Genomic DNA, 25,272 nt, shown 5'->3' with positions numbered 1-25,272 from the left:
CACTAGGGATGGTGGGTCTCTGGCTTCTGAAAAAGTCACCTGCATGCTGAGACCTCACCAATGTCTAATACAGGGAGAAGTGGAAGGTCTAGTGATGGGACCACCCTGGACCACTCTTCCTGTTTGCCTTGATCAGACCCCACCTGATGCTGTAGGCAGTGGGAGGGGGGCTGCAGTGGGAGGCGGCTACAGAGGCCCAGGCAGTGGCCCAGCAGTCTGGGCTCAGATACTTACTTGGCTCTTCCTGGGTCAAGTACAAGTGCAGCATAGTGCTCTGAGATGAACACTGCACCCTGTCAGGAAGCACTGGCTTACTAATTTCCATTGAATGGTTATTAATAATTCTAAGAACTTAAGGTGTTTCACTAGAGGTAACAAGTACATCAAGTTTGGTTGCAACCTGTGTACTAATGGGACAAATGTAAAAACACCTTCAAGAGAAGACTATGAAGCAAATTGTGAGAAAGGGGTGCAGGGCGGCAATGTTAGAGAAATAATTGCTATGACTAAACAAGGTCAAATGCTGGGATATCTAGAACCTTCTGGCAGTGTACTGTAGGGAAAACCACACGATCTGAATCTGAGTCCTGGCTCTGCTACACGAATGCATCTCAACTGACTTTTATGAGCTTCAGGTGCCTTGTCCATGAATTGCAGATGATAATATCTGGGTGCCTCTTCCACAGGGATTGTTAGGGCAAAATGAGGCGGCATGTGGGACACACACAGTAAAGCAAAGACAAAAAAGTTATTAAAGTTATTACAATGCTCTATTTAGGTTTCCATTCAGGTATCACTTATTGGATGTTACTTAATTTTAATAAATCTATTTCCTCATCTATAAAATAGGGCTAAATTGAGACTGTTCTGAATTTAAAATGATGATGATGATGATGATGATGACAACAGCAAACATTTATTCTGTGCCAGGCACTGTTTTTTATGCTCCATTAGTGAGTCAATTTGCCCTGGCTGGTTTAGCTCAGTGGATTGAGCGTCGGCCTGCGAGCTAAGTGTCGCTGGTTCGATCTTCCAGTCAGGGTACATCAGAGAAGGAAAACTCTGACTCCAAAAAACCTCCGCTGCCTTGCGGCATACCTCTTCAGGGGAAAGGCTAAGGGAGTAAACCCCGACAGAAAATCCGGAGCCGGAGTCCCTAAGGCGGTTTGACGTTGTAGTCAACACTGGCAACTCCTGCGGCGCACCTGAACCCAAGCTGTATTGACTCCGTCTTTCCCTTGGACCCTTCAGCTGCGAAGAGAGGGGGGGTCTGCTGCATGGGCAACAGCAGACCCTCCATATTACCCTGCCCAGGCTCTGTAGCTTCAGCGTCATCGCAAGATGTCGATTCAACACGGGAGGAGACAGATACCGTGTCACTCCCGAGTCGGACTGCACAGCCATTCTCGGCGGTGCAGATAGACTCTTAAGAAGCTACACCATCGTCTCTCGAGACGGACGGCTGCCGACGAGAGTGAGTCAATCATCAAAGTAAAGCTTATAAGGAAATATTAACATTATTCCCATTTTATAGATGAGATGAAAGTGGGGGGCAGAGAAAATTCATAATGTCCACAAGATCACAAATTAAAAAACAGCCCCGACGTTTGAACCCAAAGCTCGGCTCCACAGTCCACGTTCTTAACCACTTCCCTCTGTAGCATCACAATATGTGTATCAAGTGTGGCATGTAGCAAGTGGTCCATGAACAGTAACTTGTCCACTGGCTAGATCCCTCCCCACAAAGGAGTAGAATCAGATAAAAGCTCACTTTCTAGCCCTGTGATGTAAATGATGCAGTTTATGAGATTTATATCAGAAATGCAGAATAGGACTCAGGAATGTTCACTGTCTCTAAAAATGGAGTTAAAGACATCTTATTCAGTATCTCCTTTCAACCTTTAACCCCCATCTCTCCAGACACCCTTAACATGGATGCTGAAGGTCTGGGACCACACTTCAGGAAGCAAGACTCATCCGCATCATCCGCTCTAATCTCCCCCATGGGAGGAACGTCAGAGCAACAGGCCCCGGAGCCAGCAGGAGGACACCGGCCCGGTAGTGAGAAGGCAGCTCTCCAGCACTCGTCACAATACTTACTTCTTGGGGGAAACAGACTCTTCTAACATGGTTGACTCTTCATCACCCTCTAGTCCGAATCTATCTTTACTTTGTTTCTGGAGGTAAAACAAGACACAAAATCAGCAAGTCTTTACATAAGAACCTTTTAAAAGGTGCCACACAAGAAAAAAATGTTGAGGTTCATATCAAATTCCTTAGACTGGATATTTAATAAGTTATGGGTGATAAAAGCAATCATAACAATAAAAAGGAAATACGTTATTTAATACATAGTGATATATAATGCCTTCTGCATTTAATATTATTGAACAGACCTAATTTTATATAGTTAAAAGCAAGATGCAGATATTAGTATTCTAGTAGAACATGGCTATTTGAATGGGTTGTATCTAGAATCTTCAGAAAATTTGTCTGTATACCACTATGGCGTATAACCCAAATGGGGAAACAAAACAACATGAAAAATGCAAAGAACATTTTCAGACCCTCAATCTGGGTTTCTACAGAGGCTATAAAGTGTAACATAACTACCTAGAGAGGAAGATGCTGAGGGGTTAGTTAGGTTCATTCATTAGCTAAGAGAGGCACTATCACTAATTACCTAGCAGTCAGTGATACAAATGAGCTTCAGCAAAATCAGAAATTGTCACAGGATCTTGAGGTCAAAGACCACACACTCAAGCAATCTCAATATCAAAGATTAAATTAGAGCATCAAGTACTTCAAATAAGGTTTCTGCCCCTCCCCCACCCCGAAGGTAGCTACATCATCTTAACTGAATCTTAATAAAGCCTTGCTTTTCCAATTTGCATCAGTATGAAATACCTTTTTAAGGATGATATCAATGTAGCCTGCAATCAGCTGGGATATCTGCTCTCCCTCGGTGGTTTGTACTGAATAGTAACTTTCCTGATATTCCCCAAAATCCTGGTGGGGAGGAAACAGCATTAGAAGAAATATAACTACAACAGATATATCAGCAGTTTTAAAGGTGAGAAGGTTCAGGTTCAAGATGGCATAGGCTCAACGTGTCCCTGCCCTTCCCCTCCAAATACAACTCAACACTCTACTACTTATTTAACAAACAATGTTAAAAGGGCTCTGGAAGCTAAAAAGGTGAACTAGCTGGGGACCACAGGACTCGACAAACCACATCTGGTGAGTTCTTGGGTTTTATTTTAAACTCCTTTTTCCCTACGGTTCGGTGCTTGATAGGCCTGACATTTGGAACCTCCAACAAGCAATTTTTGAAAAGCCTGTTCACTCTGGCCAAAGGGTTAGAGGAGAGGAAGCCCAATAGAGATGTGGCTGGGAGTCGCGACCTAGCTCCACAGTCTGGGCTGGTAGTCACTGGCAGCTACAGAGCAGTGAAACCCAGGCCAGTCCAGCCCATGCTCCACAACCCAGGCAGGTGAGTGGTCTGATCCTTTTGCAGCGTGGCCATGGTGAAGCCCTGCATCTCCCTAGTCTCCACCCAGTGGTGTAACAAGACTCAGGCCCAGTGGCTTCTGTGTCCCCTGCAAAAGGTCACCTAGCAATAACAGGTGGCCCAGAGAGGTGCCTTCTTCCCTCATAGGCAGCAGCAACAGGGTTTGAGCAAGAATCCCAGCAGTGTCAAAAGAACGAAATAGTCCAGAATAGCACCGCAAGGGTTCAGAAAATGAATTGTCATTGCAACTAAAGCCCACAAAGGTAGGTTAGAACACTATACACTAACTCTAAATAAGGTGACTGAAAAAACAGAAGATTTACATATCAAGAATCTCCTAATATATAACCAAAATATCTAGGATACAAATGAAAATCACTATTTATATCAAGAACCAGGACAACTACAATATGAATAAGGAAAGATAATCAATTGATGCCAATATTGAGATGAAGCAGATATTGGATTATCTGATAGGGGTTTTAAAGTAGCCATCATAAAAAATGTTTCAACTATCAATTAGAAATTCTTCTGAAACAAGTAAAAAAGTTAGAAAGTTAAAAAAAAGAAACAAATCATTAAAAAAAACTAAAAGTGATAGAACTGAAGAATGCAACAACCAAAATAAAAAATTCACAGGATTGACTAAATAGTAGAGTGGAGATGAAAAAGGATAGAATCAGTAAACTTGAATTTAGTCAATCAGAACAATAGAGAGAAAATAGGCAAAACAAACAGAGCTTCAGGGATCCATGGGACAATAACAAAAGAACTAACATCCACATCATCATCAGAGTTCCAGAATTGCTGTTGGAAATTGATAGAATAACTAGACAGAAAATTAACAAGGATAGAAAACACTAGAACAACGCCATTAACTAATAGGATCTAACTGACATTTATAGACCACTTCACTCAATAGCATAATACACATTCTTTTCAATCACCCAGAGAACATTCTCCAAGAATGATCATATCCTGGGATATAAACAGATCTTAAAATTCTAAAAAAGTAAAATTATATATAATATGTTCTCTGACCATAATATAATCAAAGTAAAAAATCAATAACACACAAGAGAAAAATCTCCAAACATTTGGAAATTAAATTAAGGGTAGGAATAGGAAGAAGAAAAATATTACATGTTACAAGCCTAAATTCAACATCATACTTTAATAAAAGTAATGATAATTCACTGTTATTGTTGTTTTTTGCTTGAACTAATTACTGAGATTCATAACAATTTCTTATTTTTAGGTAAATGTTTGTTTTTAACAATTCATTACTTACTTGGACCTAGTTTAAAAAGACCAATATTCATAAAAGGTATATAATAAAACATAGCTGTGCCCTACCCCATACATTTCCACCTCTGCTCTCTGTCCCCTCCCCAACACACACACTCAGGGAACCACTTGCAACCCTTTTAAGCAGTTTCTTCTAATGTAAGTGCTCACTTAACATCATCCATAGGTTCTGTGACTTTATGGGAAATAATGTATGATGAAACAAATTTTACCAAAGGCTAATTGATATTAACAAGAGTTAAGTTCCTACAGCATCTCATCAACATTATAATGAAATGATGTTATTTGAGGACTTGCTGTATTTCTAAAAAATATGTTTATGTTAATTTCTTTACTTTAATATTTTACGTCCTGCAATGAAAATTGAGAATGTAGTTCTCTAAGTATGAACAGTCATTTTTAAGGGCCATGTAGGTGTTACTGACTAGAAGGAAAGAAGGTATATTTTCTGAAGATTTCTTCCAACTGGCATGAGTCTGTCAACTGGTAATCAAATTTGATAACTAATTACTCCGTCTAAAGTCACTTCCTTACACTTTTTTTTTTAATGCCATTGTATGAGGTCCTCGCCTCAATGCCAGCTGATACTAAGAGTGTTCAGCTGGAGAATAGTACACCTGAGGAGTTGTGAAGAAGTTAACAAATTTTAATGTTATTTTTATGTCTCTTTTTACCCAACTTGCCCTATTAATTTTCACATGTAAGTGTGACTATTAATTCTCACATGTAAGTGTGACTATTACTTGACTATTAATTCTCACATGTAAGTGTGACTATTAGGTAAGGATACACAGTAACTGCTAAGAGCAAATATTGAGGTTGGGAGGAGGAGTTCAGAGGTCTGAAGGCCTAGAACAAACACGCTTTGTTCATACTGTCCATGAATCCATGGACATCACATAGGGCATTTTATCATTATCATCTCATTTGATCCTAGTAACTCTGTGAAATGGGCTTTAGTCTCCCAATGTTACAGCTGAGAAAACTAAGGCTTAGAGAAGGCAGGTCACTTGAGCAAGATTATAGAGCTCAGAAATGACAAGCCGGTTGTGAGTACTAGCCCGAAGTCTATACAATTTGCACTATACAGCAAGCTCTCTTTCTAAGTAGGCTGGACAAACACACCTCAGCAAGATGTCCCAGTTCTTAGGAACTCCTGAAACAACTAGAGATAAAGAGGGAGGCTTTGTATGGGCCTCAGAGCTTTAGAGAGCTTCCTTGTAGGGTATGTAGGGATGGCATCAGGGACATAGAAGACTGAGGATAATCCTTTGAGTAGTTCTTTCTAGTTAAGGAGCTTAGACAGTCTTACTTAAAGCCACCAGAAAGGAAGGGGTGGCCAAGGAGACCTGGCTTTTGTACCCCTCCATCAGTTCTGGATCAGTCCCCATCCCTGCCTCATGGATTTCCACCATTTGTCTCTCTCTACACTGCTCACTCAGGCCAGGGAAACCCCCTGGGCTTTTTTTGTTTCTCCTGCCCCATAATATTGCCCAAGGCCATATTTGCCCTCTGCCAGCCCCTACCAATGTGAAGCTCTTGGGCGAAGCTGCCCAGCGCTTGACTGTGGTGAGCGGCCACTCCTGCAGCACTTCTTTGGTCTTCTCATCCACGCGCATCACTGAGTCCTTGGTGATCCCCAGCAGGCGGGGCACCAGCTTGTTCTTGCCTTTCATCTTTTCCTGAAACAGAAGACACCAAGGGTCAGTGCCCTTCCTCTGAATACATCTGATTTTGCCAAATAATCAGTAAATTTGCAATGTTTTACCTGTGGTCAAGTTATATATACTGTGTTTCAAAATAGGCAGGACTACTGACTCTTAAAAATCTTTAGGATTATTAGTTTTAATAATTTTTTTAAGAAAGAGTAATCATGCCTATTAAAATAATGAATCCCTACCTGTCACTCATACCCAAACAAATCTGAGATAGGTTAATAATTTAGGAGAAACATACAGGTGAATATTTTTGTTATTACTTTTTTAGCACAAATACAAAAAAAAAATTAAGGAAAAGTTTAATAGATTTAACTGAAAAATATATGGACTCCAACAAATCTACAAAAAGAGAGAAGTAGGAGAAAAGAAAACATAACATAAGCAAAATAAAAAAGTAAATAACTGGGGAATAAATATTTATTGTTATACATTGTATTTGTTATACAAAGATAAAAGAGTTCATATACTGTGTTATGTGAAAGGTTACCATAAATCAATAATAATAATTAGCAAAGAACATAAACAGAAACTGTTTAAAGTAATAAAGTAGATAATAAATATTAATAAGCAATTGGGTAAATTTTCACGTATATAAAATGGCAGATTAAAAAAGTTAATACTTAAAATTGAAGAAGGCATAAAGGGGAATTACTACTGATAGGAATTTAAAGTGGCAAAGCCTTTATAGAAGAAAATGTGTCAATAACGAGCCAAAGCTTTAGAAATGTTTCTACTTTTGACATATTCTGCTTTTAGAAACTTATTCAAAAACAAGTTATAAATAAATGGATGTGAAGATTATGCTGCAAGAAGGCTCAACTAGAGATTACCATAGTGAAAAACTAACAATAACCAAATTTTTGATAATATTATGGTACTTACAAATAACAGACTACTCTACAACTATTAAAACATATTATAAGAAAACAATTGAAATCCTCACAATATATTATAAAATAAACAGTGTTATAGCACAATCCTACAGGAAATCAAAATTTAAGCATAAATTTTAATTAAAAATATTTTTAAAAAAATTTAAAAAATAAAATCTCACAAAATAGTGGCAATGATAATCTCAAGGGGTTTGTATTCTTTTCTTGTGCTTTTCCTTACTCCCAAAATTTCACTTAGCATATATCTTTTTGTTGTCAGGGGGAAAAAAAGCTTTTCCAATAATATTTGCTGAAACGTAGCAATGCCTACACCATGATTCTCCAATCATTACATGTACAAATTAACACACAAAGTGTGTATGTATAAGTGGATGTGAGTACAAGGGGATAAGCACTCAAAATAGGGAGGAGTGTGCTATATGTTAGTAAATATTTTCCATTAATTTTCAAAGCATCCCCTAAATGTTGGCATCATCATCATCATCCCTGTTTTGAAATGAAGGGACCAGCAACTTGCCTGAGGCAGATAGTAGTGAGTGGTAAAGCCATGATTAGAACACAAATTTGAGTAGCTCAAAAATACCTCTGATTGGAAAAGCAGCCCGTCCACCACAGTGTACTTCTTCTGGTGGAAGCAATTAGAAAAAAACAAGCAATACCTCCGCCCTGCCACCCTGGGCAGTTCATAAACTGTCGGACAGTGATGGTCACAGCACACCCCCAGCTTCCCCCCCGAAGGAGGAGGTAAAAGCATCCAGGAATCTGCGTGGGTGGCCGAGGAGGGAAATATGGCATTCAAAGGAGCTCTCAACCCTCATCTTCTTTGTGAAGAGAGGCTGGTTCCACAAGAGGTGAAATCAATCAGGTGGGGGATGCCAGTGAGTCTAATTTGGCTTCAGGAGCCACACAAGGACTTGGGTGGAGAGGCCCTAGGCAGCTAGTTTAGCAACAGAGGGTTGGCACCAGCCGAGTTGCTGAGACCAGAAAGCAGGTCAGAGATAAGACGTGGTTTGCAGCTTCTGCCTCCCTCCTTGCCCTCTGCACCTCTCCAGTGAGGGGCTTTGGGCTGAGGGAACACAGGATTGTGCAGGATTGCCCCAGCTCTTGTGGAGAAGACACAGTGAACAAGCTAATGACTCACAGTGGGCAGCATTCCATCAGAATGCTGGGGTAAAAAAAGTCAGAAAAGACTGTATGTAACTCAACAGCAAGAACACTATCAACGGACAAAATTATTTCAGGGCCTACCTGCAAAAAATTGCACATTGCTGGAGAAAGTTAAAATAGTGAATGGCTCCACTCTGTGCTAGTGAAGACCTGCCTTTTGCCCCTCAGCGGCAGAGCCTGCCTGTTAGAAGAGGGTCCTCAGGCAATAAGGCTCCCTCTTCCTCCCTATATCTCAAATCTCAGTCCAATCTCTCTCTCCTTTCCAACATTCAACTACACAGACCAGCATCCTTTTACCTCCGGGACACCTGTATTTTATGTAGACACACAGAGACTATAACTGTGATTTTACCAGCTATACAGCAACTTCTCTCTCAAGGTAATACAGTAGTTCCCCTCTATATCGTGGTTCACTTATCGCGGCCTCACTATATTGCAGGATTTTAAAAAATGTTATATTTAATTATTTATTGCGGATTTTTTGCTATATCGTGGGATTTTGCGGTACTGTACACGTATGTTAAAGTTACATATGTTTAAGAGTGTAGAATATGTTTAAGAACATAAGTAGTGTTTATAAAAGTGTGGAAAAGGTTAATAAGGGACTGGGAATGGTTTATAAGTGTGTGGGAAGGGTTTATAAAGCGTTAAAATATATATAAATACTAAAATAAATGTAAGGTTCCTACTTTGTGGATTTTCACCTATCTCAGGGGCGGGGCGTGTGTGTGTCTAGAACATAATACCCGCGATAAGTGAGGGAATACTGTAGGTTGTTAGGTTGGTCTTGGTTTGAAGCTGTCTGGAGCCTGCCTAACTTCGAGGCAGAAGAATGCATGCATTCTACCAAGAAGAAGCAGAATCCATTCATATAAGGCACACCCCTCCTCTTTCAAGCACATCTCAACCATTATTGTGGGTTCAGCCCTGGAGGCTGGCTGTGACCAAGCCTGCTCTGCCTGGGGCTCTTTGCACAGGTGTGAGGATTGGTTGCCTTACATCTGAGATTTGGAATGGGGGGGAAGAGATGCAAGTGGGCTGAGCGTTTGGCATGCTGTGGATCTGGTCCCCTGGCTTACGTGCGGCCTAAACCCCTGATCCAGTTGTGCTCACCGCAGCTCTGCATTGGCTTCCTGTCCAGGGGCTGGCCTGTGTGCTTTGCTGCATCACCTGCATACTTCTTTTTGAGGCATTACAGAAAGAGATGGCTGTTCAAGAGACCCTGTTTACTAGCGATTTCTCTCTCTAAAAGCAACTGGCAGTCCACCTTGACTTAACTCATGATTCTGAGATGCCCTGAGGACCCCCTGTGATGCCCTCACAGGTCAGGGGAGAAAGGGGACAGCTCCCCAGGCATCCCACTGCAAGGCTCTGGTTGTGACTGCAGGCAAAATTCAAAGAAAATTTAGAAGTGAAAATGTTTACATAAAGATTTTCTGGAATGAGACAGGATCCCTTGCAGGTTGTGGGAACTGCCTCACCATCGCTTATGAGGTTTTGATTAGCAAATCACAATAAAATGCAAAAGCAGCCAATGAAAGAGGAAAACTGTAGACATTTATGGCCCCCGTTTATTGAGATCTTCTATGCAACAGTTCTTTTCTATATTATCTAATTTAAACCTCATAAAAAGTCAGTTTTATAGGTGAGCAAAGTGGCAAAGGCAGAATCCAAACCCAGGCCTTTCTTTTCAAGGTGTCTGTCCCTAGCCACTGAGAATACTGCCACATAACGCTGTTCTCTGTGGACTCGTTATAGGGCTTACAGACATTCTCTATATCTGAGTCAGCAAATTACAGCGCATTTTAAATCCAGCTTTTTGCCTATTATTATTTTTTTAATTGCCTGAAAGCTAAGAGTGAATGTTCTATTTTTAAGTGGTTGAAAAAAATCGAAAGAGGAATATTTTGTGACATGTGAAAATTACCTGAAACTTAAGATTCAGAGTCCATAAATAAAGTTGTACAGCAATGTAGCCATGCTCATTCATTTACATATTGCCTATGGCTGCTGTCACTCTACAAGGGCAGAGCTGAGGGATACGGCTGGCAGAGCCTAAGATAGTTACAATCTGGCCCTTAACTGAAAAAGTCTGTCAACCCTGCTCTACATGGTGGACACTAAAAGCCAATTAAAAGTTGGGCGGATTCAGGGGCCAGAGATTAGGGGGATGTGGAAAGAGTTAAGGGCCTAGTTAACAAAATTTATCAAATATCCTTACATTCCCGGTACTGCTTGTTTACATACATTAGTTCACTTAATCTTCATCACAGCTACCATTTTTCAGATGAAGAAACTGAAGTGTAGGATCTCATGTTTGCTATTTCTCACATAGGTGTATATTGCCAGTCTGGATTATAGGCCAATCTTCCCGATTCCAACACCTGAGCACTTCCTATTAGAACAGCAAAGTATAACACTCAATATTAAGACAAAATTAACATAGATTTTGAAGAAAATATGATGGAAGCACCTATAAATATATCAAACTAATTCTCTGAGCCATGTTGTATGATAGTGCTAAATATTGGTATTTAAGTGTATAGTAAATTATCATTTCATCAATTTAAAATTTCTAATTGGAGCCAATAAAAGTAGTCAACAAGAAGCTAGAATCACTCACTTTTCTTCCTAAATTATGCCAATGTTCCTCCTTTACAATTCACTGCTTTGTTCAGGTTCAGGATCTGAGAAATATGTTACTTAAGCCTTTAAAAAACTTAGTATCCCTTTGGCATACAATTTGTGTGTGTGTGTGTGTTATTCTACACATGACCTCTTTTTATCATATGTTCTAAATGGTTGTAGTGACTTATACACATACACATATAAAGGGTTTTTATTCATGCTGTTGATGTACAGTGTATCTTCTCAATTTACTTGATCTACTGAATTTTAAAGTCTAAAAATTAAAATTACTGTGCATGTTGTTATGACATGTACAGAAATCTGTAGGCTGAATATTATAAAAAATTGATTAAAAAAATCAAAGATGACTTAATACCACATTCATGGATTGAAAAACTCAACATAGTCAAGGTCTCAACTCTCCCTAAATTGATCTATAAGCTTTTAACAATTTCTATCAAATCCCAGAAAAGTTCTTTGTGAATATAAACAAGGGTATTCTGACATGTACGTGGAAAGGAAAAGGATCTAAAATTGCTAAAACGATTTTGAAAAAGAAGAACCAAAGTAAAGAGAATCACTCAACTTGACGTTAAGGCTTACAATATAGCCAAATTGATAAAAAGCAGTGTGATATTAGCAGAGGATAGATACATAGATCAATGGAACAGAATAGAGAACCCCAAAATAGATCCGTGCAAATATGTTCACCTAAATTTTTTAAAACTTTATTTTATTTCTAATATGCTTTATTGTTTATGCTGTTACAGTGGTCCCAATTTCCTTTCCCTCTGCTCCCCTCCACCCAGTAAGCCCCTCCCTCAAGTTGTCCTCCCTCTTAGTCCATGTCCATTGGTTGTGCATATAGTTCTTCTCAACATCTTTCTATCTACTCCACTTCCTCCTACTATGCTTCTTAATTCCTGTACCATCTCCCTCCCTTTCCCCCCTTACCCCTCCCCACTAACCTCTCCCCAAAATATTCCCCATACACATATTTTTCCTACTCTCGTTGCCTACTTAGTCTGCTTTTATTTCAATTCCCTAGCTTCTGTTGTTTGTTGTTGTGATACAGTTTTCATTTTAATGTTCATAGTTTTGATCCTCCTTCTCCTAAACAAGTCCCTTTAACATTTCATGTAACAGTGGTTTGGATCTGATGAACTCCTTCAGTTTTACTTTGTCTTGGAAGCACTTTCTCTGCCCTTCTATTCTGAATGACAGCTTCACTGGATAGAGTAATCGTTGTCGTAGGTTTTTGCTTTTCATTACTTTGAATATTTCTTGCCAGTTCCTTCTTGCCTGCAGAGTTTCTTTTGAGAGATCAGCTGATAGCCTTATTGGGACCCCTTTATATGCAATTCTCTTCTTCTCTCTTGCTGCTTTTAAGATTCTCTCTTTATATTTAATTTTTGACATTTTGATTATAACGTGTCTTGGTCTGGTTCTTTCTGGACCCAGTTTTTTTGGAACTCTCTGTGCTTCCTGGACCTCTGAGTCTATTTCCTTCTCCAAGTTAGGAAAGTTATGCTTCATTATTTTTTCACATAATTTTTAAGTTTCTAGTTCTTCTTCACCTTCTGGCAGCTCTATGATTCAGATGTTGGCCCATTTATAGCTGTCCGATAAGTTTCTGAGCCTTTCCTCATTTTCCTCACTTCTCGTTTCCTCTTTCTGCACTGGTTGACTGTTCCTTCCCTATGTTCCGATTTGTTGATTTGATCCCTGGTTTTCTTGCCCTCACCACTAGTTTTGTATATGTTTTTGTTCATTTCAGCAGGACTAGCCTTCATTCCTTCCCCGTCTTGTATAAGATCTGCTGTTAGATCTGTAAGCATTCTTATAACTAAAGCTCTGAACTGTGCCTCAGAAAGATATCCTATCTGCTGCTTCATTAGATTAGATATTTCCTGTCTGGTAAGCTGTGTCACTGGGATCTCTATCATGACCTGTGCCATCCTGACCATTTCGTGTTCACCTTTGCTGCCTGGACAGGGCTGTCACACCTCCTTCGCTATAGGGTGCAGAGCCCCATGCACTCATCACAACTGGGCTACCCGTCTCACCACCCTGTGTAGTTTCCTGTGGGGGTGTGGGTCCAAGATGGATTCCTGCTGTTCACTCTCTGCTGAGAGACTGGGAACCTCCTCCTTCCCCACCCCATCCGGGCCTCACAGTCCAAGGCAATGGAGGTCTGCCTTCCCTGGCTTTGGAATCACAAGCTGACGGGTCTGGTCTGCAGCCGGGGGAGCTCCCCAGGCGCTTCTTACCTCCCCTAAATACGGGTGTCTGTGCTTACCGCTGTCCTGCCTTCATCGCTGCTGCTGCTGCTGTGAATAGCATAGCTTGAACTCTCCTCCCCAGCTTCTCCCCTCCTACCCGTCCAGATGAGCACCACTTCTTTATAACTTCATACATTGGACTTCCATTAATTTTCTGGAACTTTTGGCTATTTCTGGTTTTGTGGTCATTGTATTTCTTCCTGATTGTGGAGGGAGACAGAGTGTGTCAGTCTAGGCCTCCATCTTGGCTGGAAGTCTCCTGTGTTTGTTTGCTTCCGTGTCCCAGGGAGAGCTGTTGCTCCTACTACGTTTAAGAGGCGGAGCCTTAGGGATTTGTCAGTAACGGGCGACCTGTTTCACCATGTTGTGGCACTGTATGCGGGCGAGGGGTCTGAGAAGGAACAATGCCACTCGCCCCTTTTCCAGGCACTTCTCCCACTTCCGCACCGGACTGGTACCCTTCTAGCTGCTGTCCTGGCTGTTGTTCCCAGAGTGGGTGTGTCTGTGGATGTTCTACGTCCATGGGGGCCCTTTAAAAAAGTGCACTTTGCTGAGAGACCAGCAGTTTCTGCCTCCGTCCCAACCCCCACTGGTTTACACAGTCAAAAGCAATGAGGCTTGATTTTCCCCGGTGCTGGGACAGTGAGCTTCGCAGCCTGGTGAGGAGCTGGGAACGCTCCCCAGGTGTCCTCCTGACTTTTTAAAACATGTAACTGCGCTTTCCGCCAGCCTGCTGCTGTTGCCGCTGCTGCCACCACCACACTGTGTCCTCTCTGCCCCGGCTCCGCCGCTCCTACTTGTCTGGATGAGTATTTCCTCTTTATATCTTTGTTTGCTGAACTTCCATGCACTTTGATTTTCTGGAACTTCTGTTTTTTTCTAGTTTTGAGGTAGTTGTATTCCTTCTTAGTTGTGGAGGGAGATGCAGCGTGTCTGTCTACACCTCCATCTTGGCCAGAAGTTGTTCACCTGAATTTTGACAATGCTACAAAAGCAATCCAAGGGAGGAAGAACAGCCCTTTCTATAAATAGTGCTGGAGCAACAGGACATCCATAGATCAAAAAGAAACCTTGACCTAAACCTTACACCTTATACAAGACTAACTCAAAATAAATCACAGACCCAGAAGTAAAATGTAAAATTATAAACCATTTAGAAGAAAACATAGAAGAAAATCTTTGGCGCATAGAGGGATACAAAGAGTTCTTAGACAACAATAAGCAAGATCCATAAAAAGGAAAAATTGATAAAATACTCATCAGAATTAAGACTATTTGCTCTGTGAGAAACCTGGTTAAGAGGATTAGAAAAAAGCTAAAAAACAGAAGAAAATATTTGCAAACCACATCTAACAAAGGACCGAACCTAAAACATATAAAGAACTCTAAAAACTGAAGTTAAAAAATAGAATCAGAAAATTGGCAAAAAAGTGAACAGACGTTTTACAAAATAGGATATACAGATAGCAAGTAAGCACACGAGAAGATGTTCAAAATCATTAGCTATTAGGAAAATGCAAACTGAACCACCATAGATACTATTAAACACCTACCAGAATGGCAGAAAAGAAAAAAAAGAAATTCACCAAATGCTGGAGAGGAAGAAAAGAACTGGATTACTCATACATTGTTGGTAAGAATGCAAAATGGTACAATCACTGTGGGAAATAGTTTGTCCGTTTTTATAGAGCTAAATATGTTCTTACCACATGGTCCAGCAATTGCACTCTTGGGCGCTAACTCAAAGAAATGAGCACTTACATTCACACAAAAACCTGTACACAAATGTTCACTGCAGCTTTATTCATAATAGCCCAAAACTCAGACAACCTCAATGTTCTTCAATGATGAATGGTTAAACAAACTATGGTACATCCATACCCGGAATGCCATTCAACAATAAAATGGGATAGACAATTGATAAGACATTACAACTTGGATAGATCGCAAAGGAGAGTATATATACTAAATGAAAAAGTCAGTTGTCAAAAGGTTACATATTGTATGATTCCATTTGTACAACCTCTTTGAAATAAAATTGAGATGCACAACAGATTAGTAGCTGTAGATTGCACAAATGTAGATTTCCTAATGGTGATACTGTACTATAGCTGCCACTGTAGGAAACTTGAGGAAGAGTACAGAATTCTGTATTTGGTAACACTTTTATTGAGATATAATTCACATATCATACAATTCACCCAGTTAAAGGGTGAATCAATAGATTCTGGCATATTTACAGTTATTTGCAACTATTACCACAGTAAACTTTAGAACATTTTCATCACCTTGAAAAAAATTCTGTATTTTTTGCTATCACTCTATCCCTCTCCACCTCCACTTCACTCCTAAGCAACCATGAATGTGCTTTCTGTTTCTATAGATTTGCATATTATTGACATTTCAGATCAATAGAATCATACAATATATAGTATTGCGTGATAAGCTTCTTTCACTTAGCAAAATGTTTACGAAGTTCACCCATGCCATGGCATGTATCAGTACACTTTATTTCTTTTTATGGTGGAGTAATATTGCACTTTATATATATAATACTTTATTCATCCATCCATCAGCTGATCAACATTTGGGTTGTTTCCACCTATGAGCTAAATACTGCTTACAAATTCATGTACAACCTTTTCTGTGGACATATGCCTTGAATTCTCTTGGATATATATAACAAAGAGTGGAATTGCTGGGTTGTATGTTGTCCCCATATTTAATTGTTTGAGGAACATCCAAACTATTTTTTAAAGGGGCCACCAACAGTATATTAGGGTTCTAGTTTCTACCTGCTCACACACATTTGTTATATCTGATTTTTTCATTCTTTGTATTACTTTCACAACTTCCTGTGAATCTATTATTATTTCAAATAGTTAAAAAAATGATTCTAATATCTTGTTATAAGATAACTATAGCAATAAGTAATTTTGTTCCAACATCTCCTAAAAGTAATGCTTACATTAAAAAAAAAAAAACTTAATGACTTTACCAGAACTTCCAAAATAATGTAGGATACTGATGACAGGTTTGAAATAATCTATCATGTTGACAAAATACACATATTCCATCATTTTACAGAAATTTTTATAATGAGTGGGTGCTGAATTTTCTCAAACATCTAGTGGCTTTATATAAAATTATCATATGAGGCCATATTTTTATTTCAAAATTTCTGAGATATAATTGACATATAACATTGTAGAAGTTTAAAGTGTAAAATGTGTTGAATTGTTGCATGTATATATTGCAAAATTATTGCCACAATGGGGTTTGTTATATTCTTCGCCTCTCATAATTACCATTTTTTGTTATTGTTATGTTGAGGACATTTAAGATCTACTCTTCACAACTTCCGAGTGTATAATACAGCACTGTTAAATACACTCACAAATATGTACATTAGATCCACAGAACTCACTCCTCTTGTAACGACAGGTTTGTACCCTTAGACCAGCATCTCACTTCTCCCACCCAAGCTCCTGGCAACCACCAATCTACTTTCTGATTATATGATTTCAGCTCTTTAAAATTCCACATATAAGTGAAATAATATAGTATTTGTCTTTGACTCATTTCACTTAGCATAATGCCCTGCAGGTTCCAGGTAGTTGCAAATGGCAGGATTTCCCTTTTTTCTATGGCAGGATAACATTATACAGTTATGTATATATAGCATGTTTTCTTTGTTTATCCACTCATCAACACTTATGTTGTTTCCATAGCTTGGCTACCATGAATAATGTCGCAATGAACATGATGGTACAGATAGCTCTTTGAGATAATAATTTAACTTTCTTCAGATAAATATCCAGGAGTAGGATTGCTAGATCACATGGTACTTCTTATTTTTAATTTTTTGAGGAACCTCCATACTATTTCCCACAGTGGCTGCACCAATTTACATTCCCAGCAGCAGTGCAAGGGGTCCCCTTTGCTCCACAGCCAGGCCGGCTTTTGCCATCTCTTATCCTTTTAATAATAACCATTCTAACAGGTGTGAGGCATTATCTCATTGTGTTTTGATTGTATTTCCTTGATGATTAGTGTTGTTGAGTATTTTTTAATGTACCTGTTGGCCATTCATATGTATTTTGCATATTAATCCCTTATTATATAAATGGTTTACAAATATTTTCTTTCATTCCATAGGATCTTTTCAATTTATTTATGGTTCCTTTTGCCATACAGAAGCTTTTTAGTTTGATGTAGACCCATTTATTGAATTTTGCTTTTTAATAAAATATATTTTATTGATTATGCTATTACAGTTGTCCCAATTTCTCTCCCTTCGTCCTCTATACCAGGTACCCCCCCCCCCATTCTCTCCAGAAATCCTCCCCTTAGTTCATGTCTATACATTGCTAATAGTTTAATAAGGTATGCTTGGCATATAATTATTTAATAAATGTTATTATGAATATTGGGAAATGGAGTAATTATCTAGAAGGTATCACCACCATCCAAAAATTCATTGACAGGTTAAAACTTCCACTAAATATAAGCAACTCAGCTTCTAAGAAACAAAGTGAGTCACCCATGTTTTCTTCATTTGCAAGGGCCCGATATTTTCTGGTGTAAAACTGAGAGTGGTTGAAGAAAAGGACTAAAATAGAGTATGCAAGTTCAGGATGTTCAAAGGAGAAATGAAGCTAATAAGAGGGTTTATCAGTCAACTTAAAAACGCACCCATCAAGGGCCTCCCTCTGAAATTCAGAGGTTAAATTTAAAAGAATCCCCTCTTTCCTTCCAGTAGGAAGACAAACACTTGTGATGAACAGATCTAAATGCCACAGGGTTCCCAGACCCCTCTACAAGTATACATCTTAAGTTCCTTATTTACCACAAAAATTTGATTTGATCTTTACTTAGTCCAGGGCGCTCTTGGTAGTCTTAAGTGAAACATTCTCAAGGGAAAGTTGTAATGAATAAAAGTGAGCACATCCCTTCAATGACTTCAGAGCAGTGACAGTGGGCCAAGCCATGGCACAGCTGCCCTGAGGACCACTGGCAGCGAGGCTCACTCACCAGAACACAGCTCATACACAGCTTGACTGTCTTAACAGCTCAGCTTGGGTCATTATTGGCCAGATGCTACATCTGCAAACAGTAGGGGTCTAGGAAGGACAAACCAATCTTAATAGCAAACACTCTAATAAAAGAACAAGGTGGCACAAGCAAACACTTTCCCCACCACGTTGCCCCACTCACCTTCACCAGGAAAAAGGACACACCATAAGTCCGGAGAGACCGGGCAAGTTTGACGTACTTGACCTTGGCTTCTATTTCATTCATCTCTCCACAGTTCTTGTGTTCCTACAGAAGTGACAGTAGTAGGGACCAGTTAATGCAGCTCTGCCAGCAGGTGGACTTGGTGAGAGGCAGTTACTAAACATGGTGCACATAGTGTGGCTACAAGCAATCGGTAAGCAACATTTGTGTGGAAGACCCCTCCATGACACATGTTCCAACTCACCAAGAGTGAGAGTACACAGAAGGCTCTAACGCGGTGCTTCTGAACTAGAATTGGAGCCCAAACTCCCTACAGATTTCATAACTATATGCACCAATTTGTGCATGTGCAGCATGGCGGGAACAAGGTCCATAACTGTAATCCAATTTTCAAAGGACTCCATGTCCCAAAAGGTTCAGAAATAATACTTAATATGAGAGCCAGGAAAATGTTCTTGTTTGGGGGAGGTATCATTCTAGCATCCATCCACAACATGTAATTTTTCAAAAATCAAGTTTTACAAATGCCTGTATATTACAATACTTGGAAACAATACTTAGTAAAAATATGTTTTATACACATGAAATTTATATTTCAACTTATATTTAATTTCAAAATCAAAGAAGACTTTGATACTTTGGATTTACTAGATTGTTTTATGTAAAGTTGATGGTAGGGCTTTCTTACTGGTTGTCTAGAATAGACAATTCTCTTTTAGAATGAACCTGAATTTTAAAAAGGTACCAGTTCTCAAATTCAAGCTTCAAAAACCAATCTCTGGACAGAGAAGCAACTTGTAGCTTCTTCCTCAGTTCATTTTAATGGCAAATCACCTTGTTTTAATGCTATCAAGATAATGCCTTTGAAATTAAATGTATGCACATTTTTTCTCAGGAGAGCAAAGTAACCTTTAGCAAGAAGGCATGGATTAAGATAATAAATCTGCCCAAAGGAGAACTGTCAGCTTCTTTACTCTTGAGCCACTAATCATTATTACATAAGCCAAGTACATGCAAGGGGTACAAAACTATCATTGCAGAGGCCTCTCTTATACTAGTAAATGAGGATAGGGAGTGAGGAGAATAGTAAATTTACATTCCCAATACCTGAAATATTCTCTTTTCAGCTCCTCGCTGCTTGATGTATTCCTTGGGCAGGAATTCCTTTAGACTGAGAGAGAGGAAGGCAAAAAAGTATAACGTTTATGTTCTGTGATGAGAAGGAAGGAAAAGACTTTGTAAAATTCACAGTTAAGTCACTAACTTTCCCAGTATTTTCTGGTTATAATTAATAACAAATTGCCACATCCCACAGTGCACTTAAATAGGACGCAGATATAAAACCAGTCTGATAAAAAGAGTAAAGCTAGCATAGTTAAATAAAAAAGAATTTCCAGGATATATTGTAAAGTGTCATAAGTAAGGGGCATAAGAGTGTATAGTATGCTATCCTTTGTAAGAAAATGAGGAAATATTTTTCATTTTATATTGTTAATATGTATTTTTAAAACAACAGAAGGATATGCCTAGTATGTACTAATAAAAATGATTCTCTGTCGGAAGAAGAGAAAAACAGGGAGAGGGGAAGAAGGATGAAAAATAACTTCTGTAAATACTCCTTGGTGTTTTTCACTTTAGAAACACAAGAAATCACAAAAAGGAGAAAAAAACACCTAAAAATCTAAAGCAAACTGAGACAAATAAATCATAGTAAAATATTGAAACCATTATTTTAAATACTCTCCCTCTTTCATATATATATATATGTGTGTGTGTGTGTGTATACTTTGTGTGTGTGTGTGTGTGTAAAATTAGGATATTACATTATATAGCATGTTATATATATTATAATTAATATAAAATGAGTAATTACATCAGTTGTTAGTAATCAAGATTTTCAGCATAAAAAAGAAAAAAATATAAAGCCAAAAATGTTAAAAGGAAAACCCTGCAATTTTTCATTTGGATTGGAAATACTGGCCTGCACATCTGATTGAGTTTTTTCTTAAAAACATGTTTATTTTCTAGTTGTGTCCTCATAGGAGACTACAGGCAAGGGCAACCTGATGGCAATAAGCACTCCCAGCACCTTGGCCAGGTGGGCTTCAAATGCCATTCCCCACTAAAAGGAATCAGAGATCCTTGGAGAAATGATGGCTTCTAGCTGTGGGCCAGGAAATGTATAAGATGTTCCTCGGCTTCTTATGCCTGAGATCAAGGAAGCTATTCAGATGACTGGAGCCAATATCAAGGGATAACCATTAACCAAAAAATGGGATGATTTAAAGACCTTACACACAAAAAGAAAGAACAGTACAGTAATGACCATATATCACGGTGGCCGCAATTTTAAGAAATGGCCCAAAGCCATGGAATAAGGAATGGAGAATTTAATAAACACATTTGGGGGAGTGAGGTCTGGATTCAAATCTTGGTGTTCACTGAAACCTCATTTTTTAATATAAAATTTAAGCTGTGTCTACAAGTAATTCCAAAATAGGTGACCTAAAGATGTTCTCTGGTCTGGCAGGTAGTAAGTATACAAGTACATGGGAGGCAGCCATGCTTTGGGGAAGTGTTAACTGCCTCACATCTGTCCTAGAGCTGCCACCACATAGTTAGTTATATGACTACAGGCAAGTCACCACATCTCTAAGCTGGTTTTACCACCTGAAAAGAAGCTCAGATTCTTACCTAGGAGTGTTATTACTTACAGGAACTGAAAACAATGGATGTCCCCTCATTCCTGAGGAGTGACGGCATCAATACTAACACACAAAGCGGTGCAGTGTCTGCCCAGTACAGGGTGCAGAAATGAAGGGGAGAAGGTAGACAGTGCAGCAGGAACAGTGTCACCCAAAGGACACTGGAACACCCACGTTTCCTGAGTCCAACCTTTATGTTAGATCACCAAATGACTAAAAATAACTTCCTGAATTTGCTATCATGTAAGATTCTTAAAGTGCGGTCCCCCCACCCCCCAAAAAACAGCATGCTGAACAAGAGGTGCTGGAGCCCTGGCTGGTGTGGCTCAGTGAATTGAGTGCCGTCCTGTGAACAAAAGGGTCACCGGGTTCAATTCCCGCTCAGGGCACTTGCCTGGGTTGCAGGCTAGATCCCCAGTTGGGGGTGTACGAGAGGCAACCACACATTGATGTTTCTCTCCCTCCCTTTCTCCTTCCCTTCCCCTCTCTCTAAAAATAAATAAATAAATAAATAAATAAATAAATAAATAAATAAATAAATAAATAAATAAATAAATAAAAAAAAAAAAGGTGCTGGAGGCAAGGCCCAGCCATGTGTATTTTAACAAGCCCTCTGGATGATTCTGATGTCAAGTTGGAGCACCACTAGCATGGTACACCAAAGGCTCTATTGATAGAACCGGACACACCTGGGTTTGAATCCAGACTCCAAGATGAACACGTGTGTGATTGAGAGTACTGGTTTACCATAGCCTGGTGGTTAACAGACCTCATGACGTAGGTGGAGGGGAGCATTGGTTGAGTTGGGAAATGCTTAGGGTGGGAAGAAGTGGAGAGAGAGGATGGCATGGGAGGAGCACAGGACAGGGTTTGAGGTCCTAGCTCAGTCCCACAGAACCAGTCCCAATACCTTTTAGAGACAGGAAGGGATCTGCCTTAGAGGCGCAGAGATAGCTCAGGGATGGATAAGTTCAGAGGTTCCTGGTTTGAAAGTGCTAGTGTCTGAAAGTAGTTAGGGGAGGTAGGCACCAACCTCAGCAGGCGGCAGCTTGGAGGACCACTGAATGGCCGTCACCTCCCAAAACTGATAGAAGCTCTAGAGCACAGGATGGGAGTATACATTAAAGAAATTAATGGGTAGGTAGTGGTGAGAACAGGAGGTAAGACAGAGAAGGTGAAGAACAAAAGCAGCAGCCAAATTATTCTGACAAAAGCACACAGAAGACCACCTCCAAAGGAGGAACATGGTTTGAACATATACCCAAAGAAAAACTGACTTAAGACTTCCTACTGTGTCAAAAGCTTTGCTGGTTGACAATACAATTATCTTGAATATGAGGGGAAATTTTTCCAAGCCCACTCCCAATTGTTCCTCAACAGAGATTCATACCCGGGTTGCTTTGTTTTCTCAGTAAAATACTTGTGAGGAACATGCCAGTAGGATGAGGGGGCTATGGTCAACAAGGGTGACAGGTTTCCTCAGCCTGGGACGTAGCCGCCCGCACCAACTGCTGGGCCGTTTACTCCTGTGGCAGAGTCACGGAGCCTTTTGTCTGACCACCAAGGCCTACTAATTGCCTTCGTCACATGTTAGATGTCCAACGTCAACTGAACACAAGCTTTTATCACCTCACACCAACTATCACAACTGTCTTTTTTAAAGAAATGTAAATTGTGGAAACATTTTGAAACATACAGAAAAGTATATACTTCATAATTTATATACCTATCACCAAGGATAAAAACACATTAATATGCTGTGATATTTGCTTTGTGATGGCTACCCTGCTCTCTGTTTTTAAAGAAATCGATTATAAATTTAGCTTAAGACCCATACCACCCTTCTACTTCTCCCTAATGGTAGTCCCTTTCTTGAAGTTGGTTTCCATGCATATTTTATGTTCCTACATCTCTTTGTATCTATAAACTACATTCTCTGTTTCTCTTTGTATTTTTAAATTCAACAGGGTCATATTCTGAAATGTCTTGTTTCTTCTGTAAAATACTTTGGTGTTTTCACACATTTAAATTTGTGCCCACCTGCTAGACATGGAAAACTATATCCCTACTGATTCTGCATTTTGTATTATTTATGAGGTGGAATATTTTTTCCTATTTCTGTAAGTCAGTTGAATTTCCTCTTCTTTAAGACACCTAATAAGATCACCTGGGTGATCTTTTTCTTAGAAGATTTATTTTCTTTTAAAACATTTTATGGATATTAATTTGTTCTTTGTAGTATGCATTGAAAATATACAAATTTCTTCTAGTCTGGAGCTTCACTCTTAACTTTGTAATGTCTTTTGCCTAGTATCTTAATTTTAATAAAGATAGGGTTTATCAACTCTTAGAACTCTTATACCACCCTATATCAATAATGGTGTTTTTATCATTATAACTTTTTAAGAAATTGGAATAGTTGTATAAATCCTCCATTTATCTTCAGTTAGCATTGGTCATTTATGAGCCTAGACTAGTCCATATTAATTTTTTAATAGTTTGAGAAACACATATTATCTGAAATAACTTGGGGCCTAGTTTTTGTTTGTTGTGGGGGTTTTTTTGCTTGGTATATTTTAACTGATAAGGCTATTTCAAGATTATAGGTCTATCCAGATTTTCTAATTATCCGTTTTGTCTAGATTTTCAATTTCTTTGGCTTCAAGTTTTTAATTTTTTATGATTAAAAAAAAAAAAAGTCTATCTTAAGTTCTGCCCCATTTCCATTACTAATAATGTTTATTTTTGTTTTCTTTTGTTGCTCTTGATCAAACTTATCAGATATTTACATATTAATATGTTTAAGGTAGTAGCTTATTTGTTGATAGTCATTCTGACAGGTTTGAGGTGATATCTTGTTATGTTTTAATTTGCATTTCTCTGGTGATTAGTGACATTGAGCAACTCTTATATGTCCTATTTAGAGAAGTGTTTATTCAGATCCTTTTCCCATTTTGTAATTAGAGTGTTTTTTGGTGTTGAGTTTTGTAAGTTCTTTATAAATTTTGGATATTAACAGATGTATTGGTGAATTTGTTCTCCCATTCGGGGACTTCTCTTTTTATTTTGTTGATGGTCTCCTTGGCTGCGTAAAAACTTTTTAGTTTGATGTAGTCTCATTTGTTAATTTTTTCTTTTGTTTCCCTTGCCTGGGGAGCTACATCAAATAAAATGTTGCTATGAGCAATTTCATTTAACTATTTTCCTGGTGCATCATTTTTTATGCCTTTACTTTAAACTTTCTTCTGTCCTTAAATTTTAAGTGTGTCTTTTAGAAATACTAGTGTAGAGCTGGCCTTTTAAAAAATTCCATCTAATATGAGAACTTCTATTAACTGTTAATAATGACTTACTTATCCAGTTGTCTCTGAATAATGTAGGTGTAAAAGATCTTGATGCCCATGCAGTCGAAAATCTGCATAGAGCTTTCAACTCCCCCCAAACTTAAGTACAATAATCCATTTGAATCCGTGGATTCAACCAATCACAGATGGAAATCAGTATTTTTGATCTGTGGCTGGAAGAACACAGTTGGGAATGGGGGAACACACCTGTTTTTAATATGAATCCACAATGTGAAATCTGCTGATACAAAGGGCTGACTGTATTTGTTGAAAAAAATCCACAGACAAATGGACCCGTATAATACAAAATTGTGTTGTTCAAGGATCAACTGTGTTTGCTATGATGCTTAATATATTCAGAAGTATTTCTCATTTTGTATATTCTATTTTACCACTCTTCTTCTTAGTTTAAGAAGTCATAATCCTCCCTGTACAACTCCTACTGCATCAGTCAAGTTGTATCTCTTCTCCACCCACC

The 25,272-nt window shown here is 38.9% G+C and overlaps 1 protein-coding gene across 1 annotated transcript in view; it reads right to left on the bottom strand.

Annotated features, from left to right (window-relative positions):
• TLN2 (talin 2) overlaps nucleotides 1-25,272 on the bottom strand; it is a 426,734-nt gene that overhangs the window by 144,583 nt on the left and 256,879 nt on the right. The window contains exons 13-17 of the mRNA XM_090270695.1: nucleotides 19,853-19,916; nucleotides 18,725-18,829; nucleotides 6,346-6,501; nucleotides 2,908-3,009; nucleotides 2,101-2,177 (exon numbers count right to left, since the gene is read on the bottom strand). Coding sequence (XP_090126821.1) covers nucleotides 2,101-2,177; nucleotides 2,908-3,009; nucleotides 6,346-6,501; nucleotides 18,725-18,829; nucleotides 19,853-19,916 — 504 coding nt within the window. The remainder of the gene's footprint in view (nucleotides 1-2,100; nucleotides 2,178-2,907; nucleotides 3,010-6,345; nucleotides 6,502-18,724; nucleotides 18,830-19,852; nucleotides 19,917-25,272) is intronic.

This window comes from Furipterus horrens, unplaced genomic scaffold (assembly GCF_987537825.1).
Source record: "Furipterus horrens unplaced genomic scaffold, mFurHor1.1.pri manual_scaffold_3, whole genome shotgun sequence".
NCBI classification, from domain to species: Eukaryota; Metazoa; Chordata; class Mammalia; order Chiroptera; family Furipteridae; genus Furipterus; species Furipterus horrens.
Note: the sequence above shows the minus strand (reverse complement) of the source record. Positions and strands in the feature narration are given on the sequence as shown.